The sequence below is a fragment of the Anarhichas minor genome, unplaced genomic scaffold (assembly GCF_050575085.1).
Source record: "Anarhichas minor isolate MPS153535 unplaced genomic scaffold, ASM5057508v1 ptg000114l, whole genome shotgun sequence".
Taxonomy (NCBI): domain Eukaryota; kingdom Metazoa; phylum Chordata; class Actinopteri; order Perciformes; family Anarhichadidae; genus Anarhichas; species Anarhichas minor.
This window is the reverse complement of record NW_027466560.1, coordinates 320,118-338,393: the sequence shown is the minus strand read 5'-3', so window position 1 is coordinate 338,393 and position 18,276 is coordinate 320,118. Positions and strand designations below refer to the sequence as shown.

Genomic DNA, 18,276 nt, shown 5'->3' with positions numbered 1-18,276 from the left:
ACATGTTCCCCTCCAACAGTAGAGCAGCAGCAACAACAAGCTGCTGACTGTCATTCACATTCAATGTGTCAGAGACCTCAGGTGAGATTTAATCACGCTGAGAAATCTTCCAGCCTTTCAAGGTCTCACTTTGAACTGTGAGGTCTGAACTGCCTCTCTGTGATCCCATCATGCACTCTGCTTTAAAGTGAACATGAAGATGTCTTTACGTTGGAATGACTTTCATATCAGCGCTTTGCAGTTTTTACCACTTCAGAATCTCTTGGTGGCACTAAACTCACTTTTTATCTTCTTTTCCCGAAAAAGTCGTCACTCCTGGACTGTCATAATTACAATATAATATAATATAATATAATATAATATAATATAATATACTATAATATAATATAATATACTATAATATAATATAATATAATATAACATAACATAATATAATATAATATAACATACTATAATATAATGTAACATAATATAATATAATATAATATACTATAATATAATATAATATAATATAATATAACATAATATAATATAATATAATATAACATAATATACTATAATATAGTATAATATAATATAACATAACATAATATAATATAATATAAAACAACATAATATAATATAATATAATATAATATAATATAATATAATATAATATAACATAATATAACATAACATAATATAATATAATATAATACAACATAATATAATATACTATAATATAATATAATATAATATAACATAATATAATATAATATAACATAACATAATATAATATAATATAACATAATATAATATAACATAATATAATATAATATAATATAATATAACATAACATACTATAATATAATATAATATAACATAATATAATATAACATAATATAATATAATATACTATAATATAATATAATATAATATAATATAACATAATATAATATAATATAATATAATATAACATAATATAGTATAATATAACATAATATAACATAATATAATATGTATATTTGTATGTGTAGACTCTGTGCTCATCGGGTTTTGTTGACGGTGCTGTACAGGGCAGCTGGATCCTCTCCACCTCTGATTCTGAGAATAAAAATAAAAGGTGATTCTAAAGATATATAATATGAAATAATATACTTTTCATCACCAGTGATATCAAAGTCGCCTCATATGAAGAGAGGATGATGTTCCTGTGTGAGGAGCTGCTCACCTCGGGGCACTGTTGAACTGGACGGCGGCGTATTCAGCCACGTCTTGCTGCTCCGTGTGTCTGAGGGCCTGAGCTGGTTTGATGCTGGAGTAGAGAGGATCTGCCCGCTTGTTGGAGAAGTGGACGCTGGCGTACTGAAGCTCCTCCTGCTCCTCCTGCTCCTCCTGCTGTCCCTGATCAGGTAGATCCTGCAGAGGCAGAGTTACTTTCAACTACACATATTACACGAGGAGGTCTTTCTTTGGAATAGTGTGTTCATGCAGAGGACTGCAACAAGGACAGCAGCTGTATTATATTAACATGGAATCAGAACGATGGTATAATAACTATAATAATAATAACTTTATTTATACAGCACCTTTAAAAACAGAGGTTATGTGTGGTTGTAATGTGCTTCAGTACACGTTGCTTTGTCTGTCTGTTTCTTTTTTAATTACTCTGGAGGCAGCTATCATGATAAGACAATATGTTATGTGTCATATCATGTGTGCAGCATTTGGACAATAAGTATATCGTATCATATCGTATATCATGAGAGACCGTTCATGGTAAACGGGTCAAATCAAGACAGCTCTCTCAACCAGAAGACCGGTGTTTGAGACCGTTGTCTTCGGTTTTTTAAAGTAACTTAAGTGACGTTTGTGACGTGTTTTCCGTACTTACGTAACATTGTTTACATACGTATTTAACTTAGTTCATATAGTTATTTTAAGCCCAACCACGATGTTTATTCCTGAACCCTACTAAGTGGTTTTGTTGACTAAACATAATCGCGACAGTTTCCTGCGAACGACGTCGAGCAAAGTGAAACGTGAAAAGCCGTTTAAATGTTGTGCTATTATAAGCCTTCACATGAGATCGGGTTGACTCAGCAGTTTGAATGGAATATGTTTTCTTTAGTAGAATAATAGACGTAACTATTCTCACCTGTTCCCTGTTGTCCGGTCTCTCTTCAGGCTCAGACGAGTCCCTGGAAGCCCCCTTCTTTCTGTTTGGAAGAATTATTAATGCAAATAAATGATTGAATGTTTTTCGTTATGACAAACTGACTTTGAATGATTTGACAAACAAAGACTCAGTGAAACAGAAGTGCTCACCTAATCCACAGGAAGACAGAGAGGGATATGACAGCCAGGAGAACAACAGCCATTGTTCCAGCAGCTGCATATTTCCAAGATCCTGAGAAATGGTGATCAAAAGAAAACACAAACTGTTCATTGAGGTGTTACAGCATGTTTGAGGCCCATTGGTCCCATAGAGTGATATATGACCAAACAATGCATGTGTGCATGGAGATAAATTAATCTAATTATGGTTTTATCAGCTGATTAACTTGTCATTTCCATCAAGTTTGTGTGTTAATATAGGAGAGGTGGTGGAGGGGCTGTTTTCTCATTACGCCCCCTTGAGTTCAACAGTCGATTAGTACGTCAGAGCTTTTCTCATCTGAGTTATGAAGGTTGGAGAGTAAGCGGTGACTATTCAGAGAGATATTCCACAGAGCTAAACCAAACATTAAATACAAAGGCCTGCATTACTGAAACTTCAGGAGCTTTAGACACACTGGTGGTCAAAGTCTAATGAAGCTAAAGGACAACATCATCTGCAAACAGTCGAATGCTCCCTAATATCACAGTAATCGGGCACTTCACAGACCTGGGCTGTAACTTGATATTCTGGTCTCAGGTATTATGAATAGGAGAGATGACAACACAGAAGACTCAGGCCACATTAGATGAGCTTGGTGTAAGTTCAACAATAGACAAAAGCTCTGGCTCTGAGTGAGAGAATGTGAACAAGATGATTAAATCCCTATGAGACCAGAAATATGTAACACAGTGAAAACATGATGAGAGATGAAATCTTGACTGTTCTTCTTTGATCTGAGGTTAATCTCTAGTTCTATGTTAGCTCTACGACCACGCAACGTATCCTCATACAACGGTTTGTAGGAGATCTCACGAAAAGTTACTCATATTTTGTGCTTTGTCCTACAAAATTCAGCAACACGTGTTTATTTCTGCTCTTTACGTGCATATGTCTTTTTCAGAATGAACTTCCGTCTTCCCAGGAAACTTAGTTTGGTTTATGCAACAAATCTACTTGGCTAGGTTTTGGAAAAGATCATCGTTTGGGTAAAAATAACCACGGAATTAACAATACTGACGTACGCAAGTTACGTGACCAAAACATCAACATTGACTTCTCGATTCACATGAGGAACGAACAGCGGTCTCCTGGCTTTAGCGGTCTTCATACTTCCTTGTTCACGATTATGTGGATTCATACAAAATTATTTTGTGGGATATCTATGAATTATGCCACATGTTTTTCGTAGGTATTGCTAAGAATGCTGGATGAGACCAGCCTGGACAAAGTGGTTATTTTCACCTAAAATTGAAGAGTAACACAAGTAAATTTTTGATACATGTGGACGACGCATTACATCACATTATGCTTTATGACTTCTGATGCTGAATGTGTGTGACTGAATGCTACATATCACCTGCTACAACAGTCAGATGTAAGGTGGAGTTACTACGTCCTATGTTGTTCTGGGCTTCACAGGAATAACTCCCACTGTGTTCAGCTCTGAAGTCAGTGATGTTGAAGATCTGTCCTGATGATTTTGGTGAGTCTTTATCCTCCTTGTACCAGGTGTAGTTAGCTGCTGGGTTAGCATCACTGCTACAGGTCAGAGTCACTGAACTGCCCTCCACTATCTCAGCAGAGGGACTCACTGACACAGAGGGAAGCTTTGGAGCATCTGGAGGAGATTTGAATAAACATTAACTTTAAGATGAGAATGTTATGATAAAACAGTCAGTTTAATTTGTTAATAGTTTGTATGTTCAAGAGAACTATTTATTCAGGAAGACATTAAAGAATTTTAACAATTGACTGTTGCCGCTGTCCAGAGTGCTGATTCAGGAGCTTCAATTTAAAGTTAAAGTTCAACCCCAAATTAAAAATACATATTTCCTTTTCCCTGTCGTTCTATCTATTCATCTAGATTGTTTTGGTGTGAGTTGCATCGTGTTGGAGATTTCGTACGTTTAGATGTCTGTCTCCTCTTCAATATAATGGAACTAAATGCCACTCGGCTTGTTATGCTCAAGTGACAACAAATACATATGAAAAATTAAACAGCAATGTCTCTTTCCAGAAATCATGACCCGGTTACTCAAGTTAATCCACAGACCTTGTTGTGAGAAGTTTCATGTAGGAACCATTCCTGTTTAACTGTGGTCAAAAGGATTTTTAAGAGTCTGTTTCTGATGGTGTTTTCTGCACTTCTAGCAGTAGAGTAACATCATTTCCTTTTTTTCTGGGTAAAACTATCCCACATTCATATTTGTGTGGAGGTAATAAAACAAGGCCTTGAAGGACTGAAGATGAATGTTCATGTTAAAGAGGAACTGAAGATGTGTAAGAGCTGAAACATGTTTGGGGGAAACTCACACACTGAAGGAGAGGAGAACATCTCGTGTCCTTTTATGGCACAAGAATAGTTGTCTGCAGGATTTAGTGGGTGTGGATGAAAATAAACTTTTTCTTCCTTCCTTTTCTCTCCATTCTGGTACCAGATGTAAGACACATCTTTAGGCAGCTGACACTTAGACTGACATGTCAGCTCTGTCCAGGTAGAATTCAGTGTTGATCTCCTCACATTTATCTGGAGCTGTGGATCTGTGATTAACCAACAGAGACGTTCATTTAGAATCCACTATCGACACACACAAAGAAAGAGGAAAGAAAAACACAAGCTGATAGTAATGTTTCTTATCAAACATTTGAAAAGCAAATGTTACCTGTGACGGACAGAGTGACTCCAGGTGAACCAGTATATTTCCCATGTGGTTGGTTTGTTGTGAACCTGAACTTGTAATCAGCTGAGTCGCTCTTTCTCAGGTCTCTGATTGTTAGAGTGCAGTCGTTGTGATCACATCTGTGCTGCACGCGTCTTGAATACTGAGAGTCTGTTGTCGGATCCACAGGTTCACCATCTTTCTCTTTAGTAAACCAGAATGTGTTCTGAACTCCTGAGTTAGTCGTGGATGGGTACGTGTACCTGCAGCGCATGTTAACTTTTGATCCTTTAAAGGCACAGACCTCAGTAGGAGTGTAAGTCACTCCCCATTCACTCTGACTCTGTATCACTGCAACACAGAGCACATCAAGAACCACAGTCAGACTCAGAGCAACAGCAGAGGACACACTCTCATTCCCAGCGCATCAAATACCAACGCTGTATGAAACGTACCAGGTGTTCAAGCAACTACAAAGTAAACCGATCCACATGATAATAAGTAAGGGAGAGAAAGGGAGTCTAAAGAGAAAGAAAGTCCTCACAGGGAGGTGGGTCAAATAAACACAGGACTTTAATCCAGGAGACCTCTGTTCATGTCCCATATGAAACTCAAAGTATTCGTTGATATTTAGTCACGTCAGTTGTTATTCAGCGAAGTTAACGTCAACGCTCTTTTCCTGAACTTAAACTGCCGGTAAAGATGAAAGTTTATTTTGAAAAGGTACGATGCATGCAGCGAGTGTAAATTGAGACGCTGACGTGCACAAAACTGACACTAGAGGGGTTTTTAGAGGCTCATAGTTTGAAGCTTAGGAGCGCTGACTAAGCGAGTTTGGTGAAAATGTGTTGGAAACCAACAACGTTGTGTTTGTGTTCACAATGTTAAGTTTCACTTTACAGAAGTATTTTTAACACAAACCACAACCAGTTGGTTAGTTGCATAAACTAGTGTTTTTGTTTACCGTAAATTCACAACGTTAGCCACGTGTTGACATGCGAGAATGGAGGAGCATCATCATTCCATATATTCAGAACAGTTTGTACATCTCATGACCAACTCCTCATTTTTCGTGCGTTTTTCTACAAAAGTCCAGCAAAACTTAACATGCACACAAGCTTTTCAAAATAAAGTTCCATCTTCGCAGCAAACAACTTAATTAAGTTCAGGCAACAAAACTACTGAGTTAGGTTTATAAAAATATTGCGGTTTGGCTTAAAATAACTATGAAAGTGACGTCACTTAAGTACAGAAGATATGTGACAAATAAATCTACGTTGACTTCTCGTGTTACACGGGACACGATCAGAGGTCTGCTGGGCTAAAGACAGGTTTTTGTTTGGTCTCCTCCTTTAAGTTATGTCTTAAAAGTTGTTGCTTTTTAACCTCTATTTGATGAGGAAATCCTATTAAGATAAAAAAACTAATTTACAAGCGAGTCATGGTAGCAGCAACACACATAAACAACATGATACATTCACAATAAAACAGCTGTTAAACACAGTGGCCACCACATTCTTTATGATGCCATTGAATTCATGAACAAATATAAATATTCCCAATTTTAATTTTTTTGGTATATTATTCCATGCTGAAGTCAAAAGCTGAGGTTCATTAAAAAGCTACAACTTGGAGAAGCATAGCTGATAACCAGAGCAAAGACAGAACGGTACAAAGGTAAGTTAGTAACGCTTTATAAATAAAATTATACTAATGATGTCTGGGAGTCAATAATGTCCAACCCACCAAATCATAAAGAATGAAATGCAGACTGTCAGTAAACTCACACACTGAAGGAGAGCTGAAGGCCTCATATCCTCCAACAGCACAGGAAACGCTCTCTGCAGGATAAAAGTAGTCTGAATACGGAATAGAAGTTTGTGTCCGGATCTTCTCTCCATTCTTGAACCAGACGTAGTGAGAATGACCAGGTGGAAGACAGCTGCTCTGACACGTCATCTCTGCCCAGTTATAAGACTCGTAGACTATAAATCTGCTCACATGGACCTGGAGATCTGAATATGTGAATAAGGAACAGACGTCTTCATCTATACACACACATATAAACACACAAGACGTTCAAAAGACGTTGAAAACTAAATTACTGAATGTTCAGATGAAAATGTTACCTGTGACGGACAGAGAGACTCCAGGTGAACCAGTATATTTCCCATCTGGTTGGTTTGTTGTGAACCTGAACTTGTACTCAGCTGAGTCGCTCTCTCTCAGGTCTCTGATCATCAGAGTGCAGACTTTGTTAACACAGTGAGACTCCACACGACCTGAATACTCCGGGTCTGTTCTCAGATCCACATAAACATCATTACTTGTTTTAGTGAACCAAAATGTTTCCACAGCTTTTGCATCAAGGCCATTTACTGTGTATGGGTGTGTGTAGCTGCAGCGTATTGTCACTGTTGATCCTTTTACAGCACAGACCTCAGTAGGAGTGTAAGTCACTCCCCAGACATCCTGACCCTGAATCACTGTAACACAGAAGATTCATGACATCAGAGATCAGACTTTCTTTTACTCATCTGTCTTTCTAGAACTGAACCAAACTGCTTTTCAAATCTACATCCAGAGTCAAACCGTTTGTCACTGAGAACCGACAGTCTGCAGGTTTTCATTTCATTTTAATGACTCGGGTGAAATAAGAACCTGGAGACGGTTGGCTCTCCGTGGAACAAGATTGGACGACTGACGTAAGCTCTGCCAACGTCCTGAGAGTTAAGACAAAGAGGATCATGGTACAAACAGAGTCTGATTCACTGCAACAAAGTCACAACAACATACGCGTCTCTCACTACAACTCAACAAGAATAAATACTTTTACTGCACTTTTTGGTGCCAAAACTCTTTATTTTTTTAATTTCCTTTGTCTTTTATTAAGTGTATATTTTCTGCAACATGTCTAAATCCTTTAACCGTGTGCAGCACGTCCCTCACATAACACCAGGAACACCTTGACGTCTGATCTGCACACGTCTCTTAATTCCCTGAATTAGATTGATTCAGCCTCTGACCATGAATGTGTACGTTTGATGCACTCTTACCACCAACGACAGTTTGGGCAATTCCACTTTGACAAAAGAGGAAGAAGATAAATCTGAGAGTATTGCCTCACTTCATTAGTGCTCAGAGCGTGGTTCACTCCATCAAAGGTTAGTTTGAACAGATCAAACCCAAGTAAAGCTGTCCTTCCTTTACTTTACTTAAACGTACTAACATATGACGCACAATGTGTAAAAACTGGACATGATCTCAGTTGAAAACGTTCTAAAAAGTGCAGTAACATGATCATGAGAATGTGAAGAGGTTACAGTGGAGACGTCACGTAGAACACGTCTCTGTGTTGTGTTGCAGAGACATCTGAAGACGTGCAGAGTTTTAAGAACAGGCACTGCATCACTTCACAGGTCACAACACGGTGACCAGAGAACGACTGAATGAGACGTTCACTCTGTGTAAATATCCTACGACGTGAATGTAGAAATACAGAACCTGGTAGAGTGAGGAGGAGGACGAGGAATCCACTCGCTGCTGCTGTTAAACTCATAGCTGCTCCTCTGGATTCTCTGAGAGACTTCAGAGTCAATGAAACACGTCTGCAGGTGAAGAAGCTACATCTGTAGTAAAGGAGTCACATCAGAAACACTTCATGCGGAAGGAAGGGTGCTGTCTTGATGAGATAACTGTCGTCTGAAAGCAGAAGACTGAAGTCAAGTTGTTTAAAAATACACCGAACTTCCTTCCTCTTTAGGTTATTAACATGCAGGAGCCAGTAGATTAAACTTCTCACTGTGAGAAACTAGTTCACAACACCACACTAACACATGAAAAGAGCATCTTAAGAGATCTGTTCTTCAGTGTGGTCACCGTCTAGGGTCTGAGAAATAATGCTGAGTATCTATCTGAGTATTTGAAGTATTAAAATACTGGTGAAAGGCAGAAAAAAGGTGGTTTGAAAAGAATCGATGGTACAAAAACAGGCTGAAGATAAGACTACATTGATCCCCAGAGAGACATTCACATGTAACAGCAGCACAAGAGACGGACGACGAAGAGGAAAGAGAAACAGAGGAAGAACTTATTTGAATGAAATTAGTGCAAAAACCGACACGTCAGCTCTTTTTAGTAGAACTACTATTATGTATTTTATTCAAGCAAGACAAAACATTCATGTAAAATCTAAATACATATAAATACAAATTGAGAAATATAAAACAGAAGCATGTAGATGAGTGTAATGAGCAGGTGAGGAAATAGAAATAATTCACTAAATGAGTTTAATAATACTGATATTTGACTCCCAATGAAACCAGTTGGTGATAAAACTGGTATAAAAAAGAAAAGAGGGAAGAAGCAGAACGTGGAGGAGATATATTATAAACACATGAATGTACATTCTCTGTTATCAGTGAAATATAACTCTTTACTAATATCTAGTGGCAACAGTTGGAAACTACAACTAGATCATCAAACACATGTTCCCCTCCAACAGTAGAGCAGCAGCAACAACAAGCTGCTGACTGTCATTCACATTCAATGTGTCAGAGACCTCAGGTGAGATTTAATCACGCTGAGAAATCTTCCAGCCTTTCAAGGTCTCACTTTGAACTGTGAGGTCTGAACTGCCTCTCTGTGATCCCATCATGCACTCTGCTTTAAAGTGAACATGAAGATGTCTTTACGTTGGAATGACTTTCATATCAGCGCTTTGCAGTTTTTACCACTTCAGAATCTCTTGGTGGCACGAAACTCACTTTTTTATCTTCTTTTCCCAAAATCAGTTGTCGCTCCACTTTGGTCCCGAGTGAAATATCTTACCTGGATCGTCACAATAATAATAATAATCTGTCATATAAAGAACTAAAGAATAAAAAGCTTGCATATCTTCAGCAGTTCGTCATGAGTCAGTCAGTCACACAGCACCTGACCATCAGCTGATCTAAACAACACATCTAGTTTGTGACCTCGACATGATTCAGTTCAAGCTGCCAACACCTCGTTCTTCTAAATCTTCTCTAAACCGACTGACAAGAACAACTTTTGGGAGCTTTGTGTCTCCACTTCCTCCACATCCTGCACAGCCTCGCTCTCCACACTCATATCTCAACGTCGTACTTCTTTGTTTCCATCGCGTGAGTCTCGCCTCTGGTTCAACTGCATCTGAAGAAAATCACAGAACACTTGTGTGAAGTTACCGTCAGGAGCTGTGACTCTGACTCTGAAGTCGTCCCGTTTCATTGGACGCAGCAGGAGGCTCTAAGCTGACTGACCTTCACACCCGGTCTTCCTGCTCCTCTGAGTCTTCTGTCTGTGCTGCAGTGTTTGAGTCGTTCTCATACTCAGGACAAGAGTCCAACTGATGGAGAGAGGATGGACGACAAGATGAGAGTCAATGGACCTGCATTCATTTACATTTCATCAAAAATGTATTTTAGCACGTATAAAAGTACTTTATTTTCTTAAGTTGTGTTACGGACAAATGCATCACTGGTTTCTACTCATCAAGATGTGTTTAAAACATGAATTCACTTCACATCTTCTTCACTTTGCAGAGCGTTTATGAGCCGACTTATAACCACGAAGGGGAGGTTGAGTCAACAGGGCCTCTCTCTCTCACCTCTATCTCTACAGGTTCATGTGGATCAGTGGTGGAGCTCAGAGCTTTCTTCTTCCTGTAGTGAGTCCAACAACAAATACAGAATGAACCACAATACAAGTCACGACACTAAAACTACAGGACTGAAGTGATTGATGTGTTTTTGTTGAACCTCGTCCACAGAATCAGGAGCAGCAGAGGAATCAGCATCAAGACCAACAAAGTCGACCGGATGATATTCATGATCATTGTTGAATATCCTAGAAATACAAACAGATTTTAACCTGAGAATCAGGTCTGACGCAGTAAACAGGTGTGTTTGTGTGATGCTGACTGTGGAGAACTTACCGCCTACAACAGTCAGATGTAAGGTGGAGTTACTACGTCCTATGTTGTTCTGGGCTTCACAGTAATAACTCCCACTGTGTTCAGCTCTGAAGTCAGTGATGTTGAAGATCTGTCCTGATGCTTTTGGTGAGTCTTCATCCTCCTTGTACCAGGTGTAGTTAGCTGCTGGGTTAGCATCACTGCTACAGGTCAGAGTCACTGAACTGCCCTCCACTATCTCAGCAGAGGGACTCACTGACACAGAGGGAAGCTTTGGAGCATCTGGAGGAGATTAGAATAAACATTAACTTTAAGATGAGAATGTTATGATAAAACATAGTCAGTTTAATTTGTTAATAGTTTGTATGTTCAAGAGAACTATTTATTCAGGAAGACATTAAAGAATTTTAATAATTGACTGTTGCCGCTGTCCAGAGTGCTGATTCAGGAGCTTCAATTTAAAGTTAAAGTTCAACCCCAAATTAAAAATACATATTTCCTTTTCCCTGTCGTTCTATTTATTCATCTAGATTGTTTTGATGTGAGTTGCATCGTGTTGGAGATTTCGTGCGTTTAGATGTCTGTCTCCTCTTCAATATAATGGAACTAAATGCCACTCGGCTTGTTATGCTCAAGTGACAACAAATACATATGAAAAATTAAACAGCAATGTCTCTTTCCAGAAATCATGACCCGGTTACTCAAGTTAATCCACAGACCTTGTTGTGAGAAGTTTCATGTAGGAACCATTCCTGTTTAACTGTGGTCAAAAGGATTTTTAAGAGTCTGTTTCTGATGGTGTTTTCTACACTTCTAGCAGTAGAGTAACATCATTTCCTTTTTTTCTGGGTAAAACTATCCCACATTCATATTTGTGTGGAGGTAATAAAACAAGGCTTTGAAGGACTGAAGATGAATGTTCATGTTAAAGAGGAACTGAAGATGTGTAAGAGCTGAAACATGTTTGGGGGAAACTCACACACTGAAGGAGAGGAGAACATCTCGTGTCCTTTTATGGCACAAGAATAGTTGTCTGCAGGATTTAGTGGGTGTGGATGAAAATAAACTTTTTCTTCCTTCCTTTTCTCTCCATTCTGGTACCAGATGTAAGACACATCTTTAGGCAGCTGACACTTAGACTGACATGTCAGCTCTGTCCAGGTAGAATTCAGTGTTGATCTCCTCACATTTATCTGGAGCTGTGGATCTGTGATTAACCAACAGAGACGTTCATTTAGAATCCACTATCGACACACACAAAGAAAGAGGAAAGAAAAACACAAGCTGATAGTAATGTTTCTTATCAAACATTTGAAAAGCAAATGTTACCTGTGACGGACAGAGTGACTCCAGGTGAACCAGTATATTTCCCATGTGGTTGGTTTGTTGTGAACCTGAACTTGTAATCAGCTGAGTCGCTCTTTCTCAGGTCTCTGATTGTTAGAGTGCAGTCGTTGTGATCACATCTGTGCTGCACGCGTCTTGAATACTGAGAGTCTGTTGTCGGATCCACAGGTTCACCATCTTTCTCTTTAGTAAACCAGAATGTGTTCTGAACTCCTGAGTTAGTCGTGGATGTGTACGTGTACCTGCAGCGCATGTTAACTGTTGATCCTTTAAAGGCACAGACCTCAGTAGGAGTGTAAGTCACTCCCCATTCACTCTGACTCTGTATCACTGCAACACAGAGCACATCAAGAACCACAGTCAGACTCAGAGCAACAGCAGAGGACACACTCTCATTCCCAGGGCATCAAATACCAACGCTGTATGAAACGTACCAGGTGTTCAAGCAACTACAAAGTAAACCGATCCACATGATAATAAGTAAGGGAGAGAAAGGGAGTCTAAAGAGAAAGAAAGTCCTCACAGGGAGGTGGGTCAAATAAACACAGGACTTTAATCCAGGAGACCTCTGTTCATGTCCCATATGAAACTCAAAGTATTCGTTGATATTTAGTCACGTCAGTTGTTATTCAGCGAAGTTAACGTCAACGCTCTTTTCCTGAACTTAAACTGCCGGTAAAGATGAAAGTTTATTTTGAAAAGGTACGATGCATGCAGCGAGTGTAAATTGAGACGCTGACGCGCACAAATGTGACACTAGAGGGGTTTTTAGAGGCTCATAGTTTGAAGCTTAGGAGCGCTGACTAAGCGAGTTTGGTGAAAATGTGTTGGAAACCAACAACGTTGTGTTTGTGTTCACAATGTTAAGTTTCACTTTACAGAAGTATTTTTAACACAAACCACAACCAGTTGGTTAGTTGCATAAACTAGTGTTTTTGTTTACCGTAAATTCACAACGTTAGCCACGTGTTGACATGCGAGAATGGAGGAGCATCATCATTCCATATATTCAGAACAGTTTGTACATCTCATGACCAACTCCTCATTTTTCGTGCGTTTTTCTACAAAAGTCCAGCAAAACGTAACATGCACACAAGCTTTTCAAAATAAAGTTCCATCTTCGCAGCAAACAACTTAATTAAGTTCAGGCAACAAAACTACTGAGTTAGGTTTATAAAAATATTGCGGTTTGGCTTAAAATAACTATGAAAGTGACGTCACTTAAGTACAGAAGATATGTGACAAATAAATCTACGTTGACTTCTCGTGTTACACGGGACACGATCAGAGGTCTCCTGGGCCAAAGACAGGTTTTTGTTTGGTCTCCTCCATTAAGTTATGTCTTAAAAGTTGTTGCTTTTTAACCTCTATTTGATGAGGAAATCCTATTAAGATAAAAAAACTAATTTACAAGCGAGTCATGGTAGCAGCCACACACATAAACAACATGATACATTCACAATAAAACAGCTGTTAAACACAGTGGCCACCACATTCTTTATGATGCCATTGAATTCATGAACAAATATAAATATTCCCAATTTTAATTTTTTTGGTATATTATTCCATGCTGAAGTCGGTCAAAAGCTGAGGTTCATTAAAAAGCTACAACTTGGAGAAGCATAGCTGATAACCAGAGCAAAGACAGAACGGTACAAAGGTAAGTTAGTAACGCTTTATAAATATAATTATACTAATGATGTCTGGGAGTCAATAATGTCCAACCCACCAAATCATAAAGAATGAAATGCAGACTGTCAGTAAACTCACACACTGAAGGAGAGCTGAAGGCCTCATATCCTCCAACAGCACAGGAAACGCTCTCTGCAGGATAAAAGTAGTCTGAATACGGAATAGAAGTTTGTGTCCGGATCTTCTCTCCATTCTTGTACCAGACGTAGTGAGGATGACCAGGTGGAAGACAGCTGCTCTGACACGTCATCTCTGCCCAGTTATAAGACTCGTAGACTATAAATCTGCTCACATGGACCTGGAGATCTGAATATGTGAATAAGGAACAGACGTCTTCATCTATACACACACATATAAACACACAAGAAGTTCAAAAGATGTTGAAAACTAAAATACTGAATGTTCAGATGAAAATGTTACCTGTGACGGACAGAGAGACTCCAGGTGAACCAACATATTTCCCATCTGGTTGGTTTGTTGTGAACCTGAACTTGTACTCAGCTGAGTCGCTCTCTCTCAGGTCTCTGATCGTCAGAGTGCAGACTTTGTTTACACAGTGAGACTCCACACGACCTGAATACTCCGGGTCTGTTCTCAGATCCACATAAACATCATTACTTGTTTTAGTGAACCAAAATGTTTCCACATCTTTTGCATCAAGGCCATTTACTGTGTATGGGTGTGTGTAGCTGCAGCGTATTGTCACTGTTGATCCTTTTACAGCACAGACCTCAGTAGGAGTGTAAGTCACTCCCCAGACATCCTGACCCTGAATCACTGTAACACAGAAGATTCATGACATCAGAGATCAGACTTTCTTTTACTCATCTGTCTTTCTAGAACTGAACCAAACTGCTTTTCAAATCTACATCCAGAGTCAAACCGTTTGTCACTGAGAACCGACAGTCTGCAGGTTTTCATTTCATTTTAATGACTCGGGTGAAATAAGAACCTGGAGACGGTTGGCTCTCCGTGGAACAAGATTGGACGACTGACGTAAGCTCTGCCAACGTCCTGAGAGTTAAGACAAAGAGGATCATGGTACCAACAGAGTCTGATTCACTGCAACAAAGTCACAACAACATACGCGTCTCTCACTACAACTCAACAAGAATAAATACTTTTACTGCACTTTTTGGTGCCAAAACTCTTTATTTTTTTAATTTCCATTTTCTTTTATTAAGTGCATATTTTCTGTAACATTTCTAAATCCTTTAACCGTGTGCAGCACGTCCCTCACATAACACCAGGAACACCTTGACGTCTGATCTGCACACGTCTCTTAATTCCCTGCATTAGATTGATTCAGCCTCTGACCATGAATGTGTACGTTTGATGCACTCTTACCACCAACGACAGTTTGGGCAATTCCACTTTGACAAAAGAGGAAGAAGACAAATATCTGAGAGTATTGCCTCACTTCATTAGTGCTCAGAGCGTGGTTCACTCCATCAAAGGTTAGTTTGAACAGATCAAACCCAAGTAAAGCTGTCCTTCCTTTACTTTACTTAAACGTACTAACATATGACGTACAATGTGTAAAAACTGGACATGATCTCAGTTGAAAACGTTCTAAAAAGTGCAGTAACATGATCATGAGAATGTGAAGAGGTTACAGTGGAGACGTCACGTAGAACACGTCTCTGTGTTGTGTTGCAGAGACATCTGAAGACGTGCAGAGTTTTAAGAACAGGCACTGCATCACTTCACAGGTCACAACACGGTGACCAGAGAACGACTGAATGAGACGTTCACTCTGTGTAAATATCCTACGACGTGAATGTAGAAATACAGAACCTGGTAGAGTGAGGAGGAGGACGAGGAATCCACTCGCTGCTGCTGTTAAACTCATAGCTGCTCCTCTGGATTCTCTGAGAGACTTCAGAGTCAATGAAACACGTCTGCAGGTGAAGAAGCTACATCTGTAGTAAAGGAGTCACATCAGAAACACTTCATGCGGAAGGAAGGGTGCTGTCTTGATGAGATAACTGTCGTCTGAAAGCAGAAGACTGAAGTCAAGTTGTTTAAAAATACACCGAACTTCCTTCCTCTTTAGGTTATTAACATGCAGGAGCCAGCAGATTAAACTTCTCACCGTGGGAAACTAGTTCACAACACCACACTAACACATGAAAAGAGCATCTTAAGAGATCTGTTCTTCAGTGTGGTCACCGTCTAGGGTCTGAGAAATAATGCTGAGTATCTATCTGAGTATTTGAAGTATTAAAATACTGGTGAAAGGCAGAAAAAAGGTGGTTTGAAAAGAATCGATGGTACAAAAACAGGCTGAAGATAAGACTCCATTGATCCCCAGAGAGACATTCACATGTAACAGCAGCACAAGAGACGGACGACGAAGAGGAAAGAGAAACAGAGGAAGAACTTATTTGAATGAAATTAGTGCAAAAACCGACACGTCAGCTCTTTTTAGTAGAACTACTATTATGTATTTTATTCAAGCAAGACAAAACATTCATGTAAAATCTAAATACATATAAATACAAATTGAGAAATATAAAACAGAAGCATGTAGATGAGTGTAATGAGCAGGTGAGGAAATAGAAATAATTCACTAAATGAGTTTAATAATACTGATATTTGACTCCCAATGAAACCAGTTGGTGATAAAACTGATATAAAAAAGAAAAGAGGGAAGAAGCAGAACGTGGAGGAGATATATTATAAACACATGAATGTACATTCTCTGTTATCAGTGAAATATAACTCTTTACTAATATCTAGTGGCAACAGTTGGAAACTACAACTAGATCATCAAACACATGTTCCCCTCCAACAGCAGAGCAGCAGCAACAACAAGCTGCTGACTGTCATTCACATTCAATGTGTCAGAGACCTCAGGTGAGATTTAATCACGCTGAGAAATCTTCCAGCCTTTCAAGGTCTCACTTTGAACTGTGAGGTCTGAACTGCCTCTCTGTGATCCCATCATGCACTCTGCTTTAAAGTGAACATGAAGATGTCTTTACATTGGAATGACTTTCATATCAGCGCTTTGCAGTTTTTACCACTTCAGAATCTCTTGGTGGCACGAAACTCACTTTTTATCTTCTTTTCCCGAAAAAGTCGTCACTCCTGGACTGTCATAATTACAATATAATATAATATAATATAATACAATATAATATAATATAATATAATATAATATAATATAATATAATATACTATAATATAATATAACATAACATAACATAACATAATATAATATAATATAATATAATGTAACATAATATAATATAATATAATATACTATAATATAATATAATATAACATAATATAACATAACATAATATACTATAATATAATATAATATAACATAACATAATATAATATAATATAATATAACATAATATAATATACTATAATATAATATAATATAACATAATATAATATAACATAATATAATATACTATACTATACTATAATATAATATAACATAATATAATATAATATAACATAATATAATATACTGTAATATAATATAATATAACATAACATACTGTAATATAATATAATATAATATAACATAATATAATATAACATAATATAATATAATATACTAAAATATAATATAATATAATATAATATAATATAGCACAATATAATATAATATAATATAATATAACATAATATAATATAATATACTAAAATATAATATAATATAATATAATATAACACAATATAATATAATATAACATAATATAATATAATATACTAAAATATAATATAACATAATATAATATAATATAACATAATATAATATAACATACTATAATATAATATAATATAATATAACATAATATAATATAATATAATATAACATAATATAGTATAATATAACATAATATAACATAATATAATATGTATATTTATATGTGTAGACTCTGTGCTCATCAGGTTTTGTTGACGGTGCTGTACAGGGCAGCTGGATCCTCTCCACCTCTGATTCTGAGAATAAAAATAAAAGGTGATTCTAAAGATATATAATATGAAATAATATACTTTTCATCACCAGTGATATCAAAGTCGCCTCATATGAAGAGAGGATGATGTTCCTGTGTGAGGAGCTGCTCACCTCGGGGCACTGTTGAACTGGACGGCGGCGTATTCAGCCACGTCTTGCTGCTCCGTGTGTCTGAGGGCCTGAGCTGGTTTGATGCTGGAGTAGAGAGGATCTGCCCGCTTGTTGGAGAAGTGGACGCTGGCGTACTGAAGCTCCTCCTGCTCCTCCTGCTCCTCCTGCTGTCCCTGATCAGGTAGATCCT

The 18,276-nt window shown here is 37.9% G+C and overlaps 2 protein-coding genes across 3 annotated transcripts; both read right to left on the bottom strand.

The window, feature by feature from the left end:
- Positions 1–964: 964 nt before the first annotated feature.
- LOC142940090 (sialic acid-binding Ig-like lectin 12) lies at positions 965–9,028 on the bottom strand. Of its 2 annotated transcripts, none has more exons than XM_076082984.1 (10): positions 8,524–9,028; positions 7,149–7,505; positions 6,807–7,034; positions 5,023–5,370; positions 4,673–4,900; positions 3,717–3,977; positions 2,308–2,389; positions 2,129–2,198; positions 1,211–1,398; positions 965–1,083 (listed from the first exon to the last, which is right to left on the bottom strand). In XM_076082984.1, the coding sequence occupies exons 1-10, from the start codon at positions 8,576–8,578 to the stop codon at positions 1,026–1,028; spliced, it is 1,875 nt and encodes a 624-aa protein (XP_075939099.1). In that variant the 5' UTR covers positions 8,579–9,028; the 3' UTR covers positions 965–1,025. The 2 variants fall into 2 exon arrangements, with proteins under 2 accessions (XP_075939099.1, XP_075939100.1); XM_076082985.1 differs by having other exon boundaries at positions 2,138–2,198; positions 8,524–8,803.
- Positions 9,029–9,148: 120 nt separating this feature from the next.
- Positions 9,149–16,063, bottom strand: LOC142940091 (sialic acid-binding Ig-like lectin 12). Its single transcript, XM_076082986.1, has 10 exons — positions 15,791–16,063; positions 14,414–14,770; positions 14,072–14,299; positions 12,284–12,631; positions 11,934–12,161; positions 10,976–11,236; positions 10,800–10,887; positions 10,649–10,703; positions 10,302–10,387; positions 9,149–10,191 (listed from the first exon to the last, which is right to left on the bottom strand). Exons 1-9 carry the CDS (start codon positions 15,843–15,845, stop codon positions 10,304–10,306), a joined length of 1,704 nt encoding a protein of 567 aa, XP_075939101.1. The 5' UTR covers positions 15,846–16,063; the 3' UTR covers positions 9,149–10,191; positions 10,302–10,303.
- Between the last annotated feature and the right edge of the window lie 2,213 nt (positions 16,064–18,276).